This window comes from Pseudopipra pipra, chromosome 2 (genome assembly GCF_036250125.1).
Source record: "Pseudopipra pipra isolate bDixPip1 chromosome 2, bDixPip1.hap1, whole genome shotgun sequence".
In the NCBI taxonomy this organism is placed as follows: Eukaryota; Metazoa; Chordata; class Aves; order Passeriformes; family Pipridae; genus Pseudopipra; species Pseudopipra pipra.
Genome location: NC_087550.1, coordinates 104,176,545 through 104,203,449, shown reverse-complemented (window position 1 = coordinate 104,203,449; position 26,905 = coordinate 104,176,545). Strand labels below are relative to the sequence as shown.

General features: G+C 37.9%; 2 protein-coding genes across 4 annotated transcripts in view; both read left to right on the top strand.

Moving 5' to 3' along the window:
- The window catches only part of RPS6KA3 (ribosomal protein S6 kinase A3), a 76,882-nt gene extending 62,344 nt beyond the window's left edge, over window positions 1–14,538 (top strand). For 2 of the 3 annotated variants that reach the window (XM_064646758.1, XM_064646757.1), the window contains 6 exons: window positions 3,723–3,881; window positions 7,023–7,184; window positions 7,377–7,453; window positions 8,234–8,351; window positions 9,133–9,273; window positions 10,432–14,538. In XM_064646758.1, the coding sequence (XP_064502828.1) occupies window positions 3,723–3,881; window positions 7,023–7,184; window positions 7,377–7,453; window positions 8,234–8,351; window positions 9,133–9,273; window positions 10,432–10,554 (780 nt within the window). In that variant the 3' untranslated portion in view covers window positions 10,555–14,538. The remainder of the gene's footprint in view (window positions 1–3,722; window positions 3,882–7,022; window positions 7,185–7,376; window positions 7,454–8,233; window positions 8,352–9,132; window positions 9,274–10,431) is intronic. The other variant, XM_064646756.1, reaches the window with a different exon arrangement.
- Window positions 14,539–15,980: 1,442 nt separating this feature from the next.
- EIF1AX (eukaryotic translation initiation factor 1A X-linked) lies at window positions 15,981–24,965 on the top strand. The gene is made up of 7 exons (XM_064646755.1): window positions 15,981–16,130; window positions 17,041–17,124; window positions 18,817–18,920; window positions 20,514–20,564; window positions 21,762–21,843; window positions 21,945–22,036; window positions 23,630–24,965. Exons 1-7 carry the CDS (start codon window positions 16,115–16,117, stop codon window positions 23,633–23,635), a joined length of 435 nt encoding a protein of 144 aa, XP_064502825.1. The 5' UTR covers window positions 15,981–16,114; the 3' UTR covers window positions 23,636–24,965.
- The last annotated feature ends 1,940 nt before the right edge of the window (window positions 24,966–26,905 follow it).

Genomic DNA, 26,905 nt, shown 5'->3' with positions numbered 1-26,905 from the left:
TGCTTTGACCATAAAAAGCAAGGGAGGTAGAGGTTTTTCATAGTGAACAGTAGATTCTGATGATCTAACAGAAAAGGAAAATTGTCTTTCTCTGCTTGATTATTCATTGAAGAGGATTAAAAATTAAAAAGGCATATGCTTAATGACTTTGTTAGACTGCAGGAAAATATTCTGGTTCCCCAAACAAAACCTCAAGCAAAACAGCAAACCGTTTCCTGGAAGCTGAGCTCAGCTGAAGGGTGATTGTCAGACATTTTGAAGTCATTAAAACAATAGCTCATTAATACTGTGGAGATGAGCACTAGAGAACACTCTGCATGAAGTTCTTCTACTACAATCTGTCTTCACCTTATCAATATCATATAGTTTGGCCCTTTCTTGGATGAACAAAATAAGGCAGATATACAAGGGAGCCCACCATGGAACTTATCTTACTGCAGGCTGGATACCATAATTACAATCCCACTTTCTGTTCTGCTTCATGCCATTGGACAACAAAGCAACTGTACTAAACAGAACCTGCATCAGCAATCACGTTGCTTTTAGTGCTGCATGTTGGCTCGTGTGTTACTTTAAGTCTTAATAGAGGTTATGTTATTTAAGTGGGAAGACAAACATAAGAATGTGGGCACTTTCCTGAACTTTAGCTTTATGAATATTTTACATTGAGAACAGAGAAATCCAGGCAGCCTTGAACAGTTGCCATATATGCTGAATTATTTTACTTTGTAATTAATTTTTTATCATCATCAGTCATCTTTCAGCAGGAACCGCCTTTCATGCACAGCAACAGCAATACACAAATAGGAGACTACAAAAAAAAAAAAGCCTTAAGCCTACAGAGAAAAAAAGACAGCAGGCTGTAATTCTCACTCACTTCAGCTTCAGATCAGTTCCCCAAGCAGACATCATGGATGTCCAGTGTAAGGAAAGAGGTATAGGATTCATATATAACAGAAACTTGTATAATATCCAATATTGTAAGAATTTAACATTAAGTTTTCATTGTCCCAAATCTGTAGGTCCATGGGGCAGATTGCTTGCATATCCCACAGTACAGTGGTGTGCTATTGCAACTTTCAGAGGGGATAATAAGGAGTGTTTTTCCTTCAGGTCTCAAACTCGAGCACCATGTCCTATTATAAAAATAAAACTCATTGTTGATTTGCTCAGTTTTTCATTCAGTTCCACATCAAAACTTAAATGCTTCTAATCTGAAATAGCAAAATAAAACATTTCAGCATTTAAGTGCCTGTCTGTGGAAATAATTATCCTGCAAGAAATAGTTTCTTTCTTCTATTTCAAGAAGAAATGCAGTAATACTTGAATTTAGCTTAAGATGGAAATTTTAATTCTTGTTCAGCCTTTTTATGTTATTTAATTCTGAAGGTGTTTGAATTGAAACAATGGATATTCATTCAAAAGACCAAATTATTTCTGCAGTGCACAGTCCTCTGGGGGTTTTCCTTCTGATTGTTATCAGTGGTCTTTTTCAGTTACACAGTATATAAACAAAAGAAGAAGCTATATTGTGCTAACTCAGATGTCCTTCTTATCCAATATCCTGCCTCTGACAGAGGCCATTAGTGGATGCCTAGGGAAACAGTGTAAGAACAGAGGAAGCACACAGCTTCCAACAAAACATTACCTAGAAACTTCCTGTGCCAGACCATTATATGTATGTATTTTAATGTATTAGTTACTGTGCTGTAGCAGAACTTTTGTACTGTTTTGAGTTATTTAAAGCATCGCCTGAAGAATCTTTTCCAAAGCATTTTAGAAACTTGAAACAACAATATCCAGTCTCCCTGTCCAAGTGCTTATTTATGAGTTAAAAAAACCCCTCACTATATGTATGTAAAATCTTACTTCACTTTGCAAGAACCTTGTTTTCTTTCTCCATTAAATTTTATGTGCCTACATTTGTTTCTCACTGTAGTTTCTTCCACCTTGCCTGGTAGAGAAGACATACCAACTGATCTTTGGCTTGTGCCCAGAGTTAATTTAAAAAGTAGGGTCACATTTATGATCTTAGCATAATACTGTGCACCTGACTGTGAAGAAAACTTCAACAGTATTTATTCAGTGCAAACAACTAAGTTGATAATACCATTAGAGGCATGGGGGCGAGGGGAATGGTTTGTTTGGGGTGAGTTATTTGTGGGCTTTTTTTGGCAGGCAAACAGGACTACCAGATAAAATAGTAACCAAATGCAAATTTTGCTTGAATGCCTCCTGCAGTACTGAGGTGTGTCTGCTCTGTCTGTCAAATGAAATAAGCTTATTTCCTTATGTTATACTAGAATTACAGAAAGCATGCCTATTAAAAAAATATCCAGTTTAGTACCTAGAATTAGATAATTCTGCTTTTCAATACTGTGTAATGTTTAAAGTCTTACTACAAACACATTCAGATGATCAGTCATTTATATTTCATGGGGGAAAATTTCTGTTAAATGATAACACAGAAACTCCTTGTGTCTTCCTCTCCTTAAGATCATAAGCTTGTAAAACCTGCAGAATTATTTCTTTAACATTCTTCCTCTTTTTTTTTTTAATTTGGTGAGAAAATAAATCCTTTTAGTATAGTTAAGAGCACAAAAATTTTGAAGCTTAGAACTTTAGTAGCATATATTTCCCAGGTTGGGATGAAAACTTTTTTTCCTCTTTTCTGTTATTTAGCTGATATCTATTCCCAAATTTATTTTACTACAGCTTGGATAATTGTTTCTACTTAAATTAGTTCTAATTTCAAATGTTTTACTGAAGAAAATAATTGCAGCATCACCATAAAAAGATAGGTTGAAATGATAATAGGGAACAGAGCCTGTAGAAGTTTTCACTAAAGCAGGAACCACTTCTGGATGGGTGGTTTGAGCTGAGCCAAGGCCAGGTTGGACGGGGCTTTGAGCAGCCTGGTGTAGTGAAAGGTATCCCTGCCCATGGCAGGGAGATTGGAACAAAAGGATCGTTAAGGTGCACCGTTCTATGGAAGTGCAATGAAATGAAACGCTCAAGTATATTCCTTGAAACGTGTTTTGGTATCGCTCAGTCTGTAGCGCCCCCTGGTGATAATAAAAATAATTCCCAACCACTGCTTTCCTGGAAGATAAAAGCCATGCAAAAATTAAGCCATTTTCCAGAACTAGAAGTAAGGGCTAAAATATGCATATTTTATAAATTTTAGACTTCGATATAGGTTTTATGTGCTTTGTATGGATTCACTTCAGTGTTCATGGAGGCTATTTGAGGTAAACTTCCATTTATTTTTTCTATTTTTTTTTTCTGGCTCACTGTTCAGTTGAAATGATCTCTGTTCATATTTGTAATTTGGTGCAATAATTGCTGCTAGAATTGGCTCTGGTTTTGCCTTAATTAGACTAGCTTCCATTTTCTACTACTTAATTTCTCTCATGTCTAGTTTAATTTTCTTTTAGTAAAACTATTGGGGGAAAACTATATGTTAATCATCCTTTTTTGTCTTTAAGCACTTACATGCCAGTATTTTTATGTTATTTCATTACTGTACTGCCTTTTTGTAGGAGGTTTTGTGTTCATTTCTGAAGATGAACCATGTTTGGATAGTGTGTGGGTTGAGAAATATGGGGAAAATAATTGAAGAAAACAGCTTGTGGACACACCTTCACTATCTCTGAGTGTTTCACAGGAAGACAGCAGAGAATAAACATTTTGAAGTTTACATGTTTATGTACTTTTTGCAGGTGTATGATGATGGAAAATATGTATATGTAGTAACAGAACTGATGAAAGGAGGAGAGCTGCTGGATAAAATTCTTAGGCAGAAATTTTTCTCCGAACGAGAAGCCAGTGCTGTTCTGTTCACAATAACAAAAACGGTGGAATATCTCCATGCACAAGGGGTAAGTTTTCATCTCGGACAAAATGTTTATAGTTGTCAATATTCTTCTCTTTCAGAAGCATGAAGTTATATCTTGGTACATTCTTCTGTGTAGTACTTAAGTAATTCTTTGTAAACCATTACATTGCAGCAGGAATTCATGTTGAAATCAAAACATTCCTTATCACCTGTGTACGTGTTCAGATAACTGAGATGATGCAACTGTTTCTGTTGTTCTTCATGTAGTCTGTCAACAGTTCTGTGGAATATGCAGATAATGGCTAACAGAGAGGATATGAGAGGAAGAAAGTCCAGGAAGAAGTGCTAGGACCAGTGCTTTTGCTTACCCATAGGACCTCATGTAATTTCAATCTCATCCTGTGATAGACCCTGAAAATTTATTTTCCACCTATCGCACTTGTAATTTCTTTGACTTCTTGGTTTTGAAGAACACTGTTTATGACTTGTAACTCCTGTGCCATAGGGTCAGGAAATTGTAGTAGACTGTTAGGAGACAGAAGATTGACACTTTGGGAAATTAGTCTGGAAACAGAGGAAGTAGTTCAAATATAGAGAAGGCCAGTGTGACAATTGCATGGCAAGAATGACAAGTTGTGTTGCATTTTTAAGTAAAGAAGAAAAAGGGAATAGAGAAAAAGCAGAAAGTAGGGGTGCAAGGAAAAGTCAGGTTGCTCATACATGATGTTATTACCCAAGAAAAGATGCTTTGGAACACGTAGTACTCAAATTATTTTAAGTAACAAATAATTCAGCACACACTGACATTTCTGGAAGCTGTTATTCCAGAAAAGTTACGGTCAGAGTTATCTGTTATCTTATTCTATGATTCATAACTTTCTGAATCACTTGCTCATGTGTGTGGTTTCATCTGAGTCTGTGTGCCCAGGACTAGAATCCTTGGCCAGCAGCATCCCTGGGAATTATGAACAAACCTTGATACATTCTGTATGGAAATACAGATAACAGAATAACAAATCATAACTTGGTTCGTTCTTGCCAAATGGGGCCAAAAGAGGCCCAGTGTCCTTGCATCAAGTAAGGGATTTTAGGAGCCTTTGTTTCTTTACTGTAGACCTCTGTAAATACTGGCATTTTAACTTCTATTAGACCACCTGCACTTTGGAATTTTGGCTTTTGGAAGTTTTCAGGTCTTATCTTAAGTACATCTCCACGTGAAAGAAGGCCACATATGTAAACAGTGAGCACTTCAGTAGTCTAATTTTTGCCTGGAAGAGTCCTTCCTGTCTTCAGTGGATTTTCCTGTTGTAACTCCTTTGGACACCAGAGGAGCTCATTTGAATATGGTATTATGTAATATCTGCTTTGACAGACTCTGAATCGTTGTGCAGTCTCCACAACCCTTCCCAGAAGGAGTTTGCTCATGGACATTCATAGTACTTTTGAACTGAAAAACTAGCTAAGTAAGGAATGAAATCTTCCTCTTCATCCATCTCTCACCCAAAGCATTCTAAAAGCATATAGCAATTAAAGATTGGCACAATAGACATCTTCATAAGGATAAACAAGAAGTACCATGTCACCTTGGAGCAGCAAAATTTTGCATGCTGGTAGATAATTGAGACTGCTAGTCAAAAACATGATGCTAAGAAATAAAGAACTGAAAGGTCCTGCACATTGTTTTGCTCTCTTCTGTTGCTCTAAATAAAATTTTATTTCTGTACAAAATATCAAAATAACCTAAACAATCTGACATATTTTTTTAAAAAATTGTATTTCCAAATATTTTCAAAATTTAACTTTGAGAAAACAGCTTAATACAGGAAGGTATTTTATTTATTATTTGACATAAACATTTTGATTGCTTGGGAATTAGCATTTGTATTTGAACTAGACTGTTACTCTTCTTCCTACTTGAGAATTGCTTCCCTTTCTTCCAAAAAAAGCATAAAACTCAAGCAGACTGATTTTAGAAACTGCCAGATCCCCAGATCTGTGCTGTTTCTATTGCTCACTTTTTCCTTTCTACCCCTTTTAGAATCTATTTTTAAAAAAAACCCTGAAGCATCAATGAGAATAAAACTGTGATTTTTATTTTTTTTCTTCTGCCTCTTGGAGCAGTAAAGGATGTTTCACTCATTAGTTAGAGAAAAAGGTTTCTCATCTATTTGAACACCAAAAACAAAGGGTTATCAGGACAAGATTCTCTCATACACTGACATCTAAAGCAAGGATGTTCCCCTTGACATCTACTGTTCCAAGTCAAATTCTTTAATATCATTTGTATATTTTAGCTTACAAAGTGCTTATCTCCATAATTTTAAGCATTTGTTTTGTTAAATCTGAGAATTGCAAAGTGCTTGCAGGCTGAAAAAGTCTCTACTAAATAGACTATGTGTTAAATGGCTTTGCAACGTGCAAGACCCTCTGTGCTCTTTTACTTGTTAGCCTTATATTATTTATTTTCCTGAAATGCTGCTCGCCTTGGAGGAGTGTGTAGAACTTCTGCTTTCTGCACATCCCTTCCTTGCAGGAATTTGGGAGTATCTTCTCATTCCAACGTGATTACCTTCTTTAAATATTTCACCACAGTCTCTTCTGTTCAGATTTAACCATGAAAAGCTGTGTTTATTATTAATAAAACACACAGGACAATCAGGAAGATAGAGGCCTTCATGTTCTATTTAAATATTTAAAGGAGGACATTTAGATCCCCCCTACTGTTTTAGAGCTGTATATACCCTTTCCTTTACAGAGAGCAGACTCTGGAGGCTTTAGGCTAATTTGTCTTGTGAAGAAAATATAACCGGTCATTACAGACGCCCATAACTCCAAAAGACATTACTAGGCAAAGGGTCTGATTAAAGAGCCTTGTTGGTATGCATGTTTAAAAGGAATTTTGTGATTCAACCATTAGAACAAGACATCTGGAACTCTCTCTACAAATAAATTGGGGGGGTGGGATGTTTGGAGGGTGTTTTATAGTTAAGAGTTTCCAAGTTAGAACTGTAGCATTCCAGACACCACTAAGCATCAGAACCCTGCAGGTGATGGCCCAAGGTGGAACTCTGGAAACTGATCACTGATGGGAGACTTGAAATTAAGTAGCAGAATTGCTAATTATAATAGAAAGTTTTTCATGTGTTTAGCTTATTGTATTTAGGAGTTTGTTTTATTTTTTCAGGTTGTTCACAGAGACCTGAAGCCTAGCAATATTCTTTATGTTGATGAATCCGGTAATCCAGAATCAATTCGAATTTGTGATTTTGGCTTTGCAAAACAACTGCGGGCAGAAAATGGTCTTCTGATGACACCATGTTACACAGCAAATTTTGTTGCACCAGAGGTAAATATCAGGATAGCTTATGTACCTTGATTTATCTTACTGGAATTTTTGCTAGTTAGATATTTTTTTTGTTCTTGCATAACAAGCAGAATCACTTTGTAAACACTAAAAATTTGAAATCTTACTATTTTTATGGCATAATCAAAGCATTTCTGAGCAGGTTTCTCAGAAAAAAAAATTTGTCTCCCTCAGGTTTTAAAGAGGCAAGGTTATGATGCTGCATGTGACATATGGAGCCTTGGTGTTCTGCTTTATACCATGCTCACTGGGTAAGGGTAATTTTAGTTTGCTTTGCTGTAGAGTAACAAACCAATATTAAAAAAAGAATAATAAATGTAGGTCCACTGTTGCAGATGTTTCTATCAAAGCACTGATTCATCTCCACTTTGGAGTTGAGAATATGCTTTGCCTTTAGTAGAATCCAGATTTGGAGGGACTGATGTGAAAAATTCTTTGCTTCTAATATCTCATCCATTTTAGGTGTTTAATTTCTGCTTAAAGGTGATTTAGGACCAAGATCCTATTGTCTTGTGAAAATTAGAAGATTAAGCAGCATATATGTTGAAGAAAATATATGTTGCAAATAAAATTGAAATGCATTAAAGACTGATTGTGTGCAAAATTGAGCCACTGAATAGTTTGAAGTGATGCAGTTAGGATATAATGTGTGATAGAAAAGCATTTTATATGCAATGGAAATGAACTGTAGAAAAGATGATGAATAATAAATTAAAATATAGTACCACAGGTTCAAAAGATATTTGGCAGATGCAATAGCAACTAGATTTTTCTTTTTATGCTGGCTTATTAAGGTTGCCACTTTGGTGGAAAAATCTGCTTTTCAGACCCAATAGAGAATACATGCAGTAAGAACAGATCTGTAGTCAGTGCCATGTATTTTAATGTGTTAAGAATAATTTCTTTTTACAACTGTTTGACTGTTGCCTGTAATTATGCTGAACTCACTGAATCTTACAATCAGATTTATAATACCTATTGAGGTCCAGGTTATGGAAGTTTATTAACATTGAAATTGTTTGGTTAAATAGCTACACTCCTTTTGCAAATGGTCCTGATGACACCCCAGAGGAGATTTTGGCCCGAATAGGTAGTGGAAAGTTCTCTCTCAGTGGTGGTTATTGGAATACTGTTTCAGACACAGCTAAGGCAAGTATATTTCCTTTGTCCTTTGGGGGATCAGGAACGGATAGCAATGTAACATGTTGCTCATAATGTATATTTTATATATGATTTGGTTTCTCTCATTTGTTATTTTAAAATACTGATCTCATCCCTTATGTGGCTGGAATTTTGTCTCCTGTTTTTGATCCTTTCATGTTTCAACTGTCACTTGCATATGTAGGAGGAAAAACAGCTGTGCCTTACACTGCAGTAGTTAACAGCTGACCTTAGAAATACAGTGTATTTTATCAGTATTCACACCCAATCGCAGTTATCCGTGGTGAGAAATGCACTATTAAAGCTTCATGTGGAAGCATGACATTAAAAAAGCATACAGACAATCTAAATCATGATAATGAAAACCACTGAAGTGTTATACTTTCTTTTTACTGCATTTGTACAAACTAAGAATATTGGACAACTTTTTTGAGAAGTACATCAAATACACCAAACAGACTCTAAATGAACTTCCGTGTGCAATATCCTTTATGCCCCTTCTATGTAGATGCTTAAAGTGCTAAAGTTTTCCTTATTTAATTGGATACCTTCATTTTGTGTTACCAAGTTTCCATTAAGTCACATAATTAAAAGATAATACTCTTAGCATTGCAGGGTGATTTTTCATTTGTTTTAAACTGACATTATGAGCATATTTTTATACTTCTGAAATCTTCAGTTTGGAACTCTAATCTGTTTTAAAGCTGAAGTTTTACTGTTATTTGCATCGACCCTTTATATATTATTTTGAATGTATATTTTGAAACAGGACCTTGTTTCAAAAATGCTTCATGTTGACCCTCATCAAAGATTGACTGCAGCCCAAGTTCTTAGTCATCCCTGGATAGTTCACTGTGACCAGTTGCCTCAATACCAGCTGAACAGGCAGGATGCTCCCCATTTAGTGAAGGTAAGTAGATATTTTCAGCTTGTTGTTTAGCCAAAAATAGTGTAAACAAAAGGGGGTGGTTTTGATTTTAAAGTTAGGGTAGCATGTGTTTCCTCTAAATACTCTTTAGAAGTTATGTCTTACTGTTGCACTAAGCCCTAAAATGAACTTGTAATATGTAATAGGATTTAATGAGAAACTACTTACAGGGGGTAAATCTAAAATATTTTAAAAAGACTTTAATTTTCTTGTGTTTGAAATCTATTGGACTTACTTTTACTGGAAGGCTTAACTGTTAGGAAACCAGCATAAAGAAATCATTCATCTGATGGTCAAAAATGTTGTCAGCTGAGTATAGGGGAGCTGAAAAATAGTTTAGCTAATTTTACAGTTTCAGAGGAGCATTAATTGTCAGTAACTAAAACAAAACAATATACTTTGTGTTCACAGTAAAAGCTAAAGAGAAGTCAAAAGGGCAGTGTTAATTACAATGGTATCATACTGTTCTGCAATCTGTCGGAAACAAGATCTGGTTTTGACCCTGAAATTTTTTCACTTTGAACAAGCAGAGGAAAATCAAAAATAATTGAATTCTACTTCTCTGTATTCCACCCTGTTTGCAGTCCTACATTCAAGAATCTCCTGTGCAACATAAAAGGGATCTGAAGAATATAATTAACACTGTCTCTGAGTCAGCTATTAGAAATTTCTAGCATCGAAAACCACAAGTGAAACATGGGGGATGTTCTGCTCCCATGGCTTGCAACTTTCTAACTTATTTTAAAATAAATCTTCATGTTCTGAATAATGTTGGTGATTTTATATATTTTGATGGAAACTGAAATGGTTATATAAATGATAAGCAGAGACAGCCTACTAATGGGATTTCATTTCCCAAATATCTCACACAGCAGAGAAAGAGAATTTAATTTAGCAACCTAGCTTATACCTTCTGGTTTTGACATTTTAAGCAATGTAAAATCATTCATTACCCTAAAAAACCACTCACTCCTAACACTGCTGGTACTGGAGTAAAGCAGCAGTATGTTTCTGTTTTGTAGATGAAAATAGACTGGAAGTTAAAACTTGTTCAGAGTCTCTGGCATTCAGCACTGTGTGTCTATGGTGTGTGCATCAGTCACAACATACTCTTACTGGTTTTTCCCCTCTACCCAACAGGGTGCAATGGCAGCAACTTACTCTGCTTTGAATCGTAATCAGTCACCAGTTTTGGAGCCAGTTGGCCGTTCTACTCTTGCTCAGAGGAGAGGTATAAAAAAAATTACCTCAACAGCCCTGTGAAATGACCTCAACCAGACACTTGGTACCATGGCATAAGATGATAGCACAAATCATGGCGACAGGTAGCACATATCTGACAGATACCTGCAAGCACACTCTGACCCAGCTGGTACCTATAATGCTGCTGCTCCTGCTGCTGCTACTGCTTTCATCTACTCTCGCTTTAAACTGTTGATGGCAAGTTACTGATCTCACTGGAGCCGCAAACGGAGCGACAGGTGGAAATAACGAAAATGATCATGTTCGCGACTGAATAAACCAGAAGAATTACAAATGCCACCTCTGTCAAAAATACACTGAATAAAGCACTCTGCACCACATAGCATTATTTTTATAAGGAATATTTTTTTTGTCCCCTAAAATATTCTTTGTTACAGGTAGAAATGGACAGTTTATGTTAAGCACTTAGCTTAAACAATCTGTTTATATTAGCACTATATACTTTGTGCCATCCAACATTTTGTATGTTTTTGTAAACAGTTCACAAGCAGTACATTTCTGTGCTGTTTTCTTTAATGTATACATGCCTTGTTTTACTTAGATAGATATTATTAATCATTTTGACAATTAAGTCTGATTAAACAGTTCACCTGGATTAATCAGTATTGTTGGACAGCTCTAAAAGAAGCCTGACTGTTAAACAGCTATTGAATGTAATACTATGAATAAGTAGTTCTCCTCACCTATGTCTTTTCTGCATTTTTGTGTTTTTGACACCACGTCATGTTATGAATATCAGGATACTGTTTATAGTACTCAAAATTCAGACAGTGGATTTCTCACCATACTATATATATACAATAGGTAATATAACCCAGAGAAAAGATAACTTGCTCTGTCTTTTGTTCCCCTTCCCCTCCCTTTTAGTCTCTCCTGTCTGATCTCTGGACTCAGGAATCACTGCTAAATACTTTCTGATAGAGGACATTTCTATATCGTTTATTCTTATAATCCATTGTTAATATTTTATCTCTATTCTATGACTTTTGTTTAAGCTGCAAAGGATTTGTTCAGTGATTGAATGTTGGCATTATAGAAGAAAGACAACATTGAAGATAAAGCAAAACATTGTCCGCTAATAAGCAGAAGCCTGTAAAAAGTAGTTTTAAACTGCACTCATTGCAGTTGCAAAACTGATGGATCTAATGTTCTGTCAGGTTTTTTTCTGCTGATTTTAATTGACATTAAAAGCAAAATGAGAGGCGAGTCATACAGATCTGTTGGGTTAGAAAAGGGTAATTCTAATTTAGCATGAAAATAGTATTGTCCCAGTCAGGTAAGATAAAGCTGTTCAGAGTGAACATTCTCACTTGTTTGCAGATGGAAGCAAGTTTGTAATGAGGATGAAAGACTCACTTTAAATACCAATATAAGCTTTTAATACCCTTGGCCTCTTGTTGTCTAAAGTAATTAAAGGCGCATCTCGATGGCTGGTCTTGAAAGATCAAATTGCCCACATGAGAAGGAGCACTGGAATGTGTTTGAATTCAGTGAGTGCTCCACTCCACCAAAATTACATGCTGCATTAACTCCTTTCAGATATGAAAACAGCTTTTGGGAATTCAGCTTTAATAAAATATGGATCTGGGTGAACATCTTACATGAACAATGCAATTTAAAAACTAAAAGGTGCAATTTAGTGTTTTGCATAAGAAGGTATTTTCTTGGTTTAGTTGTATTAAATTTCTTTTATGATGATTAATTGGCTTGTTTCCCTGAAATCATCAGAGGTTTGTTAAAAGGGAGAATAATCTTTATGACACCACAGATTTGCTCTAAATGAATGGGAGTGTTTCTTCTGCCAGAATTTCTGAGCTCCTAGGGGAACCTTGCTTTGTTAAACTTGAAAACAATCCCATTACTGCCCTTAAAAATCTGCTAAATATTTAATCCATTATATAATTTGGAAGGAATTGGTTTTATAAACAAGGACTTAAATTAGCATAGCTCTCAGAATTTTGAATACACAGCTCTTCCAAGCAATTTGTATTTTTCCCTTACTTGGTGCTCTAGCATTGACATTTGCTTTGTACAGGTGCATCTACCCTTTCTTCAAAAGACATCTCTAACTAGAGGCAGAAAAAGACCATTTTAATTTTTTTTGACAGTGGCAGCAGTTCCAGAGGAATTTAGTAAAACCTTACCTTTCAGAAAATGTATTTTCAGCTCTGTGAGCAATTTTAAGTTGGGCTTCTCAAAGCCTGGAAACTGTACTTTCTGGTGGCTTTTAAAGGTGTTAATCAGAAGATTGACATATCTAGTCAACAAACAGGATTTAAAACTGATACTGTTGAAATAAAGGGATGTCAATATGTGCCAGTGTGTCAATAAGAACAGTTCAGGAGGGAGTTTCTCCTCTGTTCAGTGTGTATCTATAGATACCTGGCAAACAACAGACCAAAAAGAGGAAGTGTTAAGCTGCCTCACTATTGGCAATATCCATGTTAAAATAATTTAAAAGTACTTCCAGTAGTTTTATTGTAGCCGTATTTTGTTGTCCTCAAGCTCACTGATGATTAGCCAAACAGTGAAGCAAAGTCAACTCCTACATTTTATGTATTTCCATTCTTAAGTGAGCTGTTAATTTAGTCTAGACTTGGCAGATGTTGCTATTATGTCATGTATAGAGCAGCAGAGAATGAACATTTTAAATTGTAGCAAAACAACTGGGGTTTAGCACACCCTAATTTGACTGTATTCAAGTCTAGATATTTTTAAGTTGCTTTCTAAACCAAGGTGTAAAGGGTCTGCCTATTTTACAGGCTAGACATTGTTTTATGTACCTTACGTCCTGGTTCCATGTTCACAACTTTCACATTGATTTTTATGGTTTTTTAGCTGCAGCTGTTAAACCTATAGAGAAATCCAGATAATGGTTCTTTAAGTCCCAGCACCTTTCTATTAGAATGTGAGTGTATGATACACTGTGTACATTCATTGCTGGGCTGCTGCTTGCTCTGCAAGGCGTAGCAAGTGACTCAAGGGTGCAGAGTCATAGAGGACAAAAAAAGGAGAACTGCAGATACAGGTGAATTTCTGTATGTCAGCCATGGGGTTTTTTAATTTCTTTTAAGTGTGAAATTATAATTTACTGTGCTTGAGAGCATAAGCAAATGGAGGGAAGAGTATAGTTGCAATACACATTAAATGCCATCTATATCCAGTAAGGGCAGTGTTCTGTATTCATAATCACTATAACATTGAATGAAACTTATAAGGAGTTTTTCAAGGAGGTATTTAAAACTTTTTTCTAAAGAGACAAGGCCATAAGGAAATACATTTACGTGTCTGAGATTTTTTTTGTGTGTCTTTTGCTTTTGTAAATGTGGTGTTCCAACTAAAGCTGTGCTTTTCTATTATTGGAAGGAAAGGATTCGAAGTGTGCTGGCCCTTATTAAGCAGCAATGGTTAATAGATGAATTTTCACTTATGAAAATGATGTAAATGATTAGCTTTATCTGATACTCTTGACCTAATCAAAGGGAAGGTGTACTTATGAGGGATGTAATTATTTTGCAACCTAGTTTGGGGGGGAGTCTACTTAAACCGTTTTTAAAAAATTACAAAATCACAGATAAAATATTTTTCTACGATTCTATACAATCATACTTTATACTAGTTTTCTCAGCATGGCATGTAAGTGAGTCTAAGGTACTGTTCCAGGAAATCAGTGGTATTGTACCTTATTCTAGACCATTACAATAGCATCTGTTAGATGCTTGGCACTGCTGTCATAGAACTGAAATGCTAGTTTTAAAAAATAAAAAAAAATGTACTGAATACTTTAAATGATTGTTTTATGCAGAGTCTGATATAGAAAATGTTCCAATCATGTTATTAATGTGTAATTAAAACTGTTCCAGATGTAACTAGAAACAGTTCTGGAAAGTTATCATTGCTTGTTCTCCTGTCTAATGGCAGGTTTTGTAGTCTTCAAAAGAAATTGAAATTTCTACTATGAATAAACTTTCAAACATCTTAAAATGCTGTTTTGTTTAATCATTTGTTCTGCCTAGTTATAAAAGTCAGTTATAAAAGTTATCATTTGTTCATCACTAACACTGAACTCTACAGCATGCACAGTGTGTGTTGCCAACCAGAAAGGCTTTTTAATAAGTGTTTGTGAGTTATAATGTTGCAGTGTCACCATATGTTGAGTCAGGTAAATAGGGAGCCAAAGGAAAAATACACATATTCAGCAGATGCTTATAGACCTGATATAAGATACAACAAGACCGAAGTGCAAGGATATTGTATTTTAATACCTTGTAAAGATCCCAGTCCACTCTAAAGTAGCACTTAAAGGGAGGCTGGAGAATAATGCCTGCATTGCTCTGGACATTGAAAATAAAGGCATATTTGATAGTTAACAAACCTTTTAAATATTTGAAAAGTGAAATTATATGCAGAAGCACTCCATAAACAGGCCCGTATTTTAGCAGTTCACACAACTTGGAAGCTTATTTACAGCTGTAATTTGTTTTAGCCTTGCAATGTGAAGAACATGGAAGATTTTGAGAAGTTTGCATAGTTTACGTAAAATTACAGTACTTTTGATAGAGAGTTTATGAGGAATGTAACCAGAGGCCGCCTTCAGTATGTACCAAAAGGAAGGTGTCAGAGGGTATGGACAGGGGTTTGGTGACTGGTACAACAGAAAGCGAGGAGAGAGGTGAAATTCATACATGGGATCCAAGGTGTGCATCGCTGCTGCCCTTTGCTCACACCAGGCTTTGCCCCACCTGCCTAAAAGCGTCTTTAAATTAATTTACAAGTAAATTGGATGATCTGTCAGCCTCCAGAAGCTCTGCAAAGGAAGAAAGGGGGGCTGATACAACACGGATATCCTGCTGTTATTATCTCTCCTTACTTTAGCCTTTCTTACCTTCATACCTGCTCACTTACAGAATGGTTTGGGTTGGAAGGGACCTTAAAGATCATCCAGTTCCAATCTCCCTGCCATGGGCAGGGACACCTTCCCCTATCCCAGGTTGCTCAGAGCCCCATCCAGCCTGGCCTTGAACACCTCCAGGGATGGGGCATCCACAGCTTCTCTGGGCACCCTGTTCCAGTGTCTCACCATCCTCACAGCAAAGAATTTTTTCCTGCTATCTAATCTAAGTCTACTCTCAATTTTAACCCATTCCCGCTTCTCAAGGTCACTACATTCTCCCGTAAACAGTCCTGCCCCATCTCTCCTGTGCGTTCCCCTCAGGTACTGGGAGGAGTTATCCGCGGCAGCGCCTCGCTGCCCGCTGCTCCTCCTTCCCCTCGGGCTCCCCCACACGACGGATCCGCCGTTCCCGGCCCTTCCCGGCCGTGTCCGCACACGGGGCCGGGCGCGGCGGCGCCGGGCGGTGCCGGGACCCCTCCGGGCCGCGGGGGGGCGCTGTGGGCCCGGGGGCGCCGCGGCCGGAGCGCAGCGCACGAGCCCGCGCAGCGCCGGAGCCGCCACCGCCGGTCCCGCCCGGAGCCGCCGCCGAGCCCGAACCGCCGCCCCCGCCCGCTCCCCGCCCGCAGCCCCCACCCGCAGCCCCTCCGCGGCGGAGCGCCCGGCGCCATGCCCAAGAATAAAGGTGAGGCGCCTTTCCGTCTGTCGGGCTCGCAGCGGCGAGGCCCGGCCCGGGCGCGGCCGCGCAGGGCAGGCCCGGGGGGGCCCCTCACGTGGGCGCCGCCGGGGCCCGGAGCCCTCTGGCAGGGCCGGACGGACCCTCCCGCCGCCCCGGAGGGTCCCCCGGCCGGTTCCCCCTGCCGGAGGGCGCCGGGGCCCGGCCTGGAGAGGGAGGCCCTGCCCGGGGCTGGGTTGTCAGAGGCGGCCCTGCCGAGGAGGCGGCCGGGCCCCGCTGGGCCCTCACTGGGCAGCGGCGGCGCCGCTGTTGGTGCTGCTGCTCCCCTTCTCCCCCACGCGGAAAGGAAAAGCAGAAACAGCGAGGGAAAGGGAACGACAGGTTTTTAGCGGGGGAAGGGAAGCATGAGCTGCTCTTGTACACGTCTTCGTGAAGAGCATCTAATGCTATCGCCACGTGTGTGCCTTTTACAAACAGCAGCTACACCTGGAGCATTAGCTTCTCCTTGAGTGTTTCAGGGATTTTAGCACCTCAGTAAGTCAGGTTATTCATCTGCTCCGTGATGGTTACGTGCATCAGGTTATCCCACCATTGTGTAGGAGGTATGTGGTGGCAGGGATCACAGAAGCTGGAAATGGCCATCTTGTGGAATCCTTGTTGAAGGCTGCTGTCTCTCCAGAGCAGTCAGGACATCTTGTACAGTGAAAACTCTAATATTTTAATTACTATGTAACTACTCAGCTAAAAATTTAGACCCACAGATGTTAAAAGTAGGCAAAAAAAATTTAGATCTGGATAGGATACTTGAAATAGCCATATAGAGAACAAGCACAGAAAAAACTCCATAAGTCTGAATATTTTATTCACTGTACTCAGAGACAGTAACACATACTTTTTCCTCCTCCCTCTTTTAATTTAGGCAAAGGAGGTAAAAACAGGCGACGAGGTAAGAATGAGAATGAATCAGAAAAAAGAGAACTGGTGTTCAAAGAAGATGGGCAAGGTGAGTTTTTAACTACAGTATGGCAGTGTCATTGTTTTCAGTCACATACTATAAATGACATATAATGGAAGTTGATACACAAAACATCTGGATGACTGAGAAAGGTGAAGTTATTGTTATTGAGTGAAGAGAGGTGTTCTTATTGGTGTTGTATTTGAATTCTAAATTACATATTGAGTGTAGGAGAAAGTAGGAAAAGGGAAATTTTAAATAGCTCCACAACTTAAAGATGAAGCTTGCCTCTCCTAGACCTCACTGTGATGCTCTGTGTAAAACAGCACATAAGCATCCCCTAGAAACCCCTTGAGTAGCTTTTGGTGAGGGGCTGTGAGCAGCTGGTTTAGCAGATGTGGCCAGTAATTGTTTCTGGGATGCACAGTCCCACTTTCTGTTTTATACTGACTGTGATGTCTCTCGAGTCCTTCAATGAGCTCCTGAAGTCTGACCTGGCAGAACCATTCAGCTCACTGTTCTGTCCCCTCATGGTTTGGTTCAGTTGGCTCCTGGGCTGGGAAGTCTAGCAACTATTAAAACAGGAGCAATAGGTAGGTCCTTGCTAGGCTGTTGTCAGGTGAAGGAAGCTATAGGAGTGGAGGGTGATGATTACATTTCCCCCTGCCCTGCCTTGTGGTGACAGTGAGCTCACCTCCCTTTTGACTTGCCCTGTCTCATGTGTCACACTCTTGTGGTTGCTCACATAATCTGAGTACTTTCCTAGTGACCAAATAATCAGTTAGTTTGTCAGAAACATGGGAAAAGTCCTGACTGATATCACTGTAAAAGAAGTGACAGTGAACGAATTTCTGATATTCTATGATGGCTGTAAGCAAAAAAGGAGTTGATTTTGATGCACCTATGGAACTTAAAATCCTTTTCAACTCCCAAGCAAAATCTACTCAAATTATTCTCAGTTATGAATAGTCTCATGTGTTTTGTTGGACTGTCTGACTTGTGCTAAGGAAAGGTTTTAGAATTTTGCTCTGGCTAATAGAGAGGTTTGTTTTCCTGGCAATTTTGGGTGGTCAGTTAATGTTAACTTTGTAACTTACAAACATCATTATCATAATATAATAATAATAATATTGTAAGTTTTATTCCTTATAGTTAAATGGTAATACATTATGCTGCAAACTTTAATAATGTGTGTGAAGGTCTCCAGTTGTAATTTCTGGAACTTGGTGAGGGAGGAGATGAAATACATGTTGAGAGATTGAGGGTAGGTATTGGAGATATGCTTCAGAGATTTCAGCTGAAGTCTGGCAGTTGTCAGCAGCGAGATTTTTGTCAGGACAGGTGCTGTGATGCTGTCATAAACTTTCAAACTCTGAGTGTGACTCAGTAGCTATGAAAATTATCTGTAAGTAAGCATTTCAAAGGGAACAAAAGCATGGATGCAACCAGAATGAGTAGTATTTGAAAATATTGATATTAACAGTAATACAAAAACTGTGATACATTCAGCAGCCTGTGTGGCTGCTCAAAGCTGCCCTCAGCTGTTCATGTTTTGACAAAAATTTTGGTTACAATGGCAAAAGCTATTGGATGCATCATGAAGCTGGAGTTGCTTAGAAGTTTTGCTCTGTGGCACTTTGGGATGGGGTTTAGTGCTGGGTTAAGGGTTGGACTTGCTGATCTTACAAGTCTTTTCTGACCTAAATGATTCTATGTTTTTTATGTTACCATCTCTTTTAGAATATGCCCAGGTGATCAAGATGTTAGGCAATGGAAGACTGGAGGCATTATGTTTTGATGGTGTGAAGAGGTTATGTCATATTAGAGGGAAGCTAAGAAAAAAGGTAATTCTGAAGCATTGTAATTGAAAACAGTGACTTTATGCATGTTATGTAATTGTTAAAACTTACATACATAGCTCATTACAAAAGTTAATATTTCTACTGCACTTAATACCTTAAATATATTTTTTTGATAGTAAACTAGTTTCTGTTTCTCTTGCCAGCACAAGAGTAAGCAGTGTTTGGCTTGAAGCTTGTAGTTGAAGGGCTGCCTTTGGATGTTTGTACTTCAGGGGAGGGGGCTTTGGCTGTTTATGACATCATAGTTTTTGTATTATAGAAATTTATATGTATATAAAATAATAAAAAGCTCCCTAATTGTAGATGGAGAACTTGATGACTATTTAGAAACCCATGTTCTGTCTCATACTAGATCAGCACTTTGCTTAGCAGCAGAACTTCTATAACATGAAGATTGACACCCAACATAAAAAAATACAGGTGTAAGAGACTTGTCCCAAGCCACCTTTCTTGTGTGCTATTTCCCAAGACCAGTAAGAATCAGGATTTGAGACTCCACTTAGTTTGATCTGTGGAGGAACTGAATAATTACTATCTTCACACAGGATGATTTATCTGTGAGTAGTTCAATAATAAGGGCAGTTCAGGAATGTTTCTTTGTAGTTTCCCACAGGCACCTCAGATGCCATCATTTCGTTGTCCACTTCAACAGCTCCCAAAATACTTCTGTGCAAAGCTGATCAGCAAAGATTTGTACCTTTGGGGCAGTCAGGTGTGTTTTGTTCTTAGCTTTGCCATCTAGGGATGGTGTCCCCTCTGGCCCTTGTCAGATGTTACAGATTCCTGTCCTCTGCTGGTGTGTGGTACAGAGGAGGTCCTCTCAGACATTCACTGTCTTCATTCTGGATTGTTCCACCTGTCTGGATTTTGGAGACCATTGAATGCACATCTCTTGGTATCAGTGTGAGCAGTGCTACTGCTGCCTGCAATAAACTGTTGAAGGTGGAGAATGTGCATAAATAAACACTAAGTGCTGCAGAATTAATTTCTTGCTACAGAAAGCATAATTTATCTATTCCTCATGTCTAAAAGAAAGGAAATCTCAACTGAAAATATGTTTGATCTCCAAAAAAATCAGCTCCAAAAGCTGATGTGTGCATTTAAATTAGCATGTCCTGTTTTGCAGACTTCTGATTAACACAGTTTCTAGAAACAGTTGTGTTCATTTGCTTCTGCTCTTCACTGTGCTTGTCCATCACCCCCTTCATCAGGTTTTGCTTTAAGTTTTCCCCTTGTGGAGCTCCGTTCACAGAGTGGTGACTTGATGCATTAATCCTGCCTTCTCAGAAGTTAAGGCTTAGTAACCACCCCGTTGGCCAGAAGCTCTTCATATAAGTTTGATTTATCTTGTAATAGCTCCATAACATGTAAAATAATGTAACGATGAGTATTTTATGACCTCAGTTTTGCTGTTAAAATATGAAGTTGGATATTTCCAGCTTACTGGTTAGAAAGTGAGGGTGGTGGAGGTAGTGACGTTTCGTGTGTCTCAGCAAACATAAATGTACTGCTTGCTTCTTGTGTTACATGACAGAAGTTGAATTTCTGTAACATGATGTATGTTTTCTCGTTCAGGTTTGGATAAATACATCTGATATTATATTGATTGGCTTAAGAGACTACCAGGTAAAAATTCAGCATAATTTGCCAATACAGAGTGTCTTATAAGCAGCTTTATTTAATGTTAAACTGCAGCAGGTGCTGTGAGGAAATTCCTGTCTAACTTTGGATTTGTATTTAGTTATGCTAAATCATGACTTTTAGTTTCCTTGTATTACAGAAAGATTGTAATGAGTAGACAAATTCTGGTTCAGCTTGTTCTTCTAAATTGCACCCTGAGACTTTGTGAGTGGAGGTGCTTATTGTCATCAGGCTTGACCTTATTTGTTTTAAATGTAGCTGTTTGATGCTTGGATCCTGTGATATAAAGAGAGATTGGGTCAAACATTAAACATTTTATTCTGATAATTATAATTTTTTGTAATCAGAATTTTGGAACCTTGATGTTTAGGCTTTTACCTTAAGAGGTAGATTGGACAGTGGTTAGTTTGTACTTAAATTTCCAAATATGGAGTAGCGTAATTTTACCTAAAATAAATGGTAATAGAAAACAGTTGTCAGATTTTCATTAGGTAAATGCCCTTCATGAATGTTAGTGAAATAAATCCTGCTTCTGACATGTGCATTAGAGTTGTAAAACACTATAAGATACTGTCATTTACTGTATGTATTTAAGTACTTAAAGCTAGGAATTTTTCGGTTTGGCACTTTCTGATTGACCACCAACAACCTCACTACATGTGATCTCTGAAGAAAGGTTGATTTCAAAGACATGAATCTGAACTTCTCAAATTGTCAAATTCTCAGAAGTTCTCAATTGTCTCAAATTCTCTTCTTGTTGACCAGAGAAGTTGTGGAGCACCACCCCTGGCAGTGTTCAAGGCCAGGCTGGATGGGACATTGAGCAACCTGGTCTAGTGGAAGGTGTGCCTGCCCATGTCAGGGGGGTTGGAACTAGGTGATCTTTAAGGCCCCTTCCAACCCAAACCATTCTATGAGTTTATAAATTACTTTTAATAGGAGAAAATTAAGTTACCGCCCAGAAGAAATGAAAATATTCCACAAATGAGGATTTTCTGTTTAACATTTAAAGAAACTGGAGGGGAAGGAGGAACAAGATATTCTTCTATAAATAATATAGGTGTTACTCCTCTGTAAATAATATAGTTGTAAGTAACATAGTTACTTACTTAATCTGCTGAGGTTAATAGATTTATTTTTGCTTCATAGATGACTAATGAATTCTAATAAATTCTTTTATAGGATAACAAGGCTGATGTTATTCTAAAGTACAATGCAGATGAAGCCAGAAGTCTGAAAGCATATGGGGAGCTTCCGGAACATGGTAAGAACCTTTTCTCTTCAAATTGGAAGTTCATATTGGACAAGAGTATTCAGTCTATCTAGTGTCAGTGCACTCCTGAGCTTGTCTGAATTCCTTTTTAGCCAAAATCAATGAAACAGACACATTTGGTCCTGGAGATGATGATGAAATCCAGTTTGATGATATTGGGGATGATGATGAAGATATTGATGATGTAAGTAGTAAATGTGTATTTTGTATCATATGCTTGAAACTGTCATCTTTGACAATAAGCTGTTGTTCCTTGGTTTATAGCCAGTAAAATAACACATTGGTGTTTGGAATAGGGACAGCTTCAGGAAGTGCTGAGGTGAATTGCAGCTTTCTGTTCTCTCTGCTCTCCTACAATCATTCCTTAGTTGATCTCTAAGCACATAGTATACTTAGTGACATGCTGTTAAAACACACATGGAGAGCAATCTTCTCATTACCCTGAAGACGCCTAAAGGAAAATCAAAGTTGTTTGACCCCCAGATTCCTCTGTAGGTTTAACAACCTTACTGTCTAATAAGAACTGCAGAAATAATCAAGGCATTTGTGTTTTTTAAAAAACAAAGGCTTTAGTTCTCCGTTTTTGTTTACATAAAGATTATAAAAAGCTGCATTTTAATAGTTTCTAAAGTTAACCATAATCCTGAGTTTACAGTCACAATCACTTGTGTTACTGCTTATCACTTCATAGTAACTGCCCATGCACACTCTGAAATTATAGTAGTAAAATTGCTATAATTCAGATTTTATAGTAAATTGCAGAAGTAGGATCTGCTGTGCAGTGTTTTCTAAGATGATGCACTTTATTTACAGTTGAGAGATGAATGTGTGCAAGGTCAGCTGGCTGAGAGGATAAGTAGTAACTTACTGAGCCACTGAGTTAATTGGATAGACTGTTCTAAGTATATTATTATGTTTTAATTCTTCATCTTTTTAGTCCTCTCTCTCTGAGTTGATAATATGGTTAATTATTTTTAAAATACTTACATTATTTAGATTTTTTTGAGGTTCTCAGTCTATGATTCATTAGAACAAATATTTTAAAACTATCAAAATCATCAGACGTTTGACCTGCCAGTGATTGAGCTTACTGAAGATTTAGCTCACTGAAGCAAGAAAAACTTTCTAGTATTGCATACTTTTAATAATGAAACTGTTGTTAGGCATCAAAGTGATATAGGTCTGTAGGACAAATTTGCAAACTAATGGATCTGTGTGTGGAATAACGTATTTAAGTGAGCAGCTATAATCGGTTTTAAGCTTTTGTCAGCTATGCAAATAATATTAATATCATGCTTTGAGAAAGGAAAAGATGTAAAGACAAAATGTGTCAGCCTGGTATTCCTGGGATGAAGTGCAGATTCCAAGGTCATAGTTCAGGTGAAAAACTCCGTGGAACCTTTTCTTTGTTTTTTATGTCATAAGAATGATTAGAAGGTCAATTCAGGGAATTGACCCTCAAACTTGGTTTTATTTTTGTTTTTGAGAATCATAGGCTAATTTGTGACTGTACTGTTGATGCATAACTGTATTGCAGATACTGTGGTTGTGCAGAATGGCTCACCTGCATGACCAGAGTATTGTCACAGGGCTGTGGGGACATAAGTGGAGAGTGATTGTTCACATGTTAAGAAAACAGGATATGAGCTGAGGCAAAACCACAATGTACTAAGTTCAGGAAGACTCCTGTTGAACTGTAAAGGTAACTTAAAGAAAGAGTTGCTTGATGAAAAATGCACTTGCATTAAATACCTGGTGTGGTGTTTTTGCTTTTCAGATCTAATTTGGAACAGAGGTTTACATTCCGACTTTTTTCCTCCAAGGATTGTTCTACATTGATACTTCAATTATTTTTTGGGTGAAGTCCCTTACTTTTAAGAAGACTGAAAATTCTCAGTAAAGAGTGTAGTTTGTTACATCAAAAGGATTTATTTTCAATGTTTGTTTTAAAGTATTTATATTTCTTTAGAAATGGATAATGCTGGATTATCACAAAGGTTCAGTGACACACCACAAATATTTTGTCTCTTCACCAATTAGAGCTTTTACCTCTGGATGTAAGTGACATACAGTGACATGGGCTGTAAAAGACTGCATTTTCCCCTCTTCTGCTTTCATCACTACAATTCCAGTTAAACTTGTATTTTGAAATAAAAAATGTTTACCCTGTAATTATCATTAAAGACAAATACCCAGTTCAGATTAGTATCAAATCATACTATGCAGTGTCTGTCCTTATACCCCTTGCCTTGATGTTACCTTTAAAAAAGATTTTGATAATATAAAAGGAAGGCAGAAATCTGCATTTAAACTCACAATGCTTGATCAATCTGCTTTTCATGTCTAGTAGCATGCTGCTATTTTTATACTGATTTTGATAATTAAAAACACTCATTATTTCAAAGGTGTAAATTTTCCACGGTGGAGGGAGGGGTAGGGGAGGAGGAAAGATAAAAAGTGAGCAGCATCTCAAAATTCGCAGTTTTTGGGAACTGCGGTTCGTGCCGAGGCCGAGCTGTAGTTGCAGACGATGAACACTGGGTGGCACCCGACTGACGAGCGAGACACGAATGCGAAACGTTCGCAGTCGGGTTTGTACTGAAAAATACGCAAAACAGGTTTTCCCCAAAGTGAATGCCTAACATTCTTGATATGGTAAACATGTAGAATATTTTTACATTATATAAAAGGTTATGTTAAGAGTAGAGTTTTATTTTAATCTGAAATTCCATACATTGTAAGGTGCAACATAAAAGCTTATGTGAATGTTGAGTAACAATATAAATGAGAAAATAAATCTGTGTCAAAAGTAGGAAGAGAATCTTTTCATCCAGAATAAATCACTGAAGCAAACTACTGGAAAGATTCTTCTCCACCTTCAGACTGGAGGAATCAGTTGAGAAACTGAATAAAGACTAACATCATCATGCAAATATTATTTTGTGGTAGCCTTAGTTTCTTTGTCTTCGATTATGTATTTAACAACTTTGAAAGCAGGCTAATGGAAAACTTCCTTTTGTGCCATAAAGATCTGACACTTGTATTCCTTATACAGTCTTTTTGGTATGATGTAAAGTGACTACCCCAATAGATAAAAACAAAATGGCTTTAAATACGGAGTGGCCTCATTGCTTTACATGATTTTTAAAGAGATTTAAACATGCAGAAAATGTCTTCCCTTTTACTTTTTTCTTTCATTGTAGTGTCTATTTTCCTAACATGGATCTGGTATCTTACACTAGGAGTAACAATTTCTTAGTAATAGGTAATTTTGCCAAATGTTTCATGGATTTTAAATATTTGTGGTAAAATCTTGCTAAATACTGAGGAAAAGATAGTACCAGTACAGGATTCTTACTCCACTGATCTTTAAGTATCAATTTATTGTCTTTGTATGCTTATCAGGTTCACTTGTGAAGGAACACAAATGCTGTAATGTTCCAAGATGAGGCTTATAAACCATTCCCACACCCATTGGTTTCTTTAACGTATTAAGCAGGCTTTTAACCTCTGAAAATGGCTAAAAGCTCTCAAAACTGCTGTTGAGATGGAAGTGCAGAAGGTATCTGTTCCAGTTGTACTAGTGGAAAGGTTAATGGTTGAATTGCAGTGAATGTGTACTGAAGATACAGATATTGTGGAAATTATACTCGCCAAAACCAATCTTGTGTGTGTGTGAAGAATGCAAAGTGCATGGGCAGTGCTAAGGAGCAACACAAACGTGTGTGCTGCTGCTGTAGGGAACTATCACTTGTGTTAGCAATAGTTTGGTACCAGAGTCCTGCAGTGTGACAGAGGCTTCAGCTGTGGGTCAGAGATGAAACTGTTCCTGTCAAAATTGGTTATGGTTTGTCCTGAGGTTCCTCTCAATCTTTATTGCTCCCAGGCTCATGTCTGGCTCAACCTAAACTTTGCAGGTTTTAAGGAAATTTCCTATTTAACTGGTGATTTCTTATTAGTGCTCTGGCTCAACACCATCTGGTTTCTGCGTACGTGCTGGGCTTTGTTGCCTCCTTGAGTACACTTGGTTATCTTGTTTCTCCATCCACTGCTAAAGCTCCCTTCATAGTCCAGTCTAGGCAACCTTTTATTGTCCCTCTTACCTCTCTTTTTTTTGGGGTGGAAAAACAGTTAGTACAAGTAGCTGTCTTTCCCACATCTCCATGCAGACAACAGTGGTAGAACAGCAGCTGCAAGGTAGCAGATTGCAAAACTGCTGACCCTAAAGCCATGAAAGGTGCTCCATCTGTAAGAGTATTTCCTAGATACATTTTCAATAATTCTTGTTTAACTTTGGGAACTGCCGCTGGCTTTTCAAGTATAGTGCAAAATTGAAAGTAGAGATTGAAAAATTATTCTCTTGCAGCCAAAGTATAAACTTTGTGTTTGCTGTTTCCCACTTTGAGGTTTTCTCTGTGGTTAACATTTTGAAAAATTATTTTAATTCATTGTTCCAAATCTTCTTTATCTCTTTACATTGTGGTAGGGGCAGCTGTGCATTTTCTTGGACAGCCCTAATGTTTTTCCATGCTAATCCTTAGCAGATACAGTCCAGATACAGTAACTGAAAAAAAATAAATGATTAAACAAAAGAAACAACCTCTCTGCTTCTGCAAGAGGAGAAGCTAGTAGCCCATGATTGTTGAGCTCTGTGCCATTTACTTGTTACTGCTGATACGTTGTGTCATATGACTGTGCCCTGTATGTGCCACCGAGCACATCCGTGGTACTGTGTGCTACTGCCATCCTGCTGCATGGCACAGCCATTCGTGTTGCATGTTTGGTGCCATATTATACGTACACACACCTAAATTAGTGTGCAGATGCAACCTGGTCGAGGTGAGGCTGGCACAGGGATCGCTCTGCACTCTGAGCAATGTCCACGGATGGAAATGGCCCAGTGACAGAGGGTGCCATGTTGCTCCATGTGCTATCCAGCTGTACTCCTGACCAGGTTCTTCACAACAAACAGGCAGGACTGGTGGCACATCTGCATGTGAAATAATGCTGGGACTGCTGCTTCCTGAGGCCCTCTGGCTGTAAGTCCTGTCTT

What these genes read in the sequence shown, in the direction of transcription:
- EIF1AX (XM_064646755.1), top strand. An exon ending in GAGGGAAGCTAAGAAAAAAG is followed by an intron (nt 18,921 to 20,513) that starts GTAATTCTGAAG and finishes TTTCTCGTTCAG; the next exon opens with GTTTGGATAAATACATCTGA. An exon ending in TTGGCTTAAGAGACTACCAG is followed by an intron (nt 20,565 to 21,761) that starts GTAAAAATTCAG and finishes ATTCTTTTATAG; the next exon opens with GATAACAAGGCTGATGTTAT.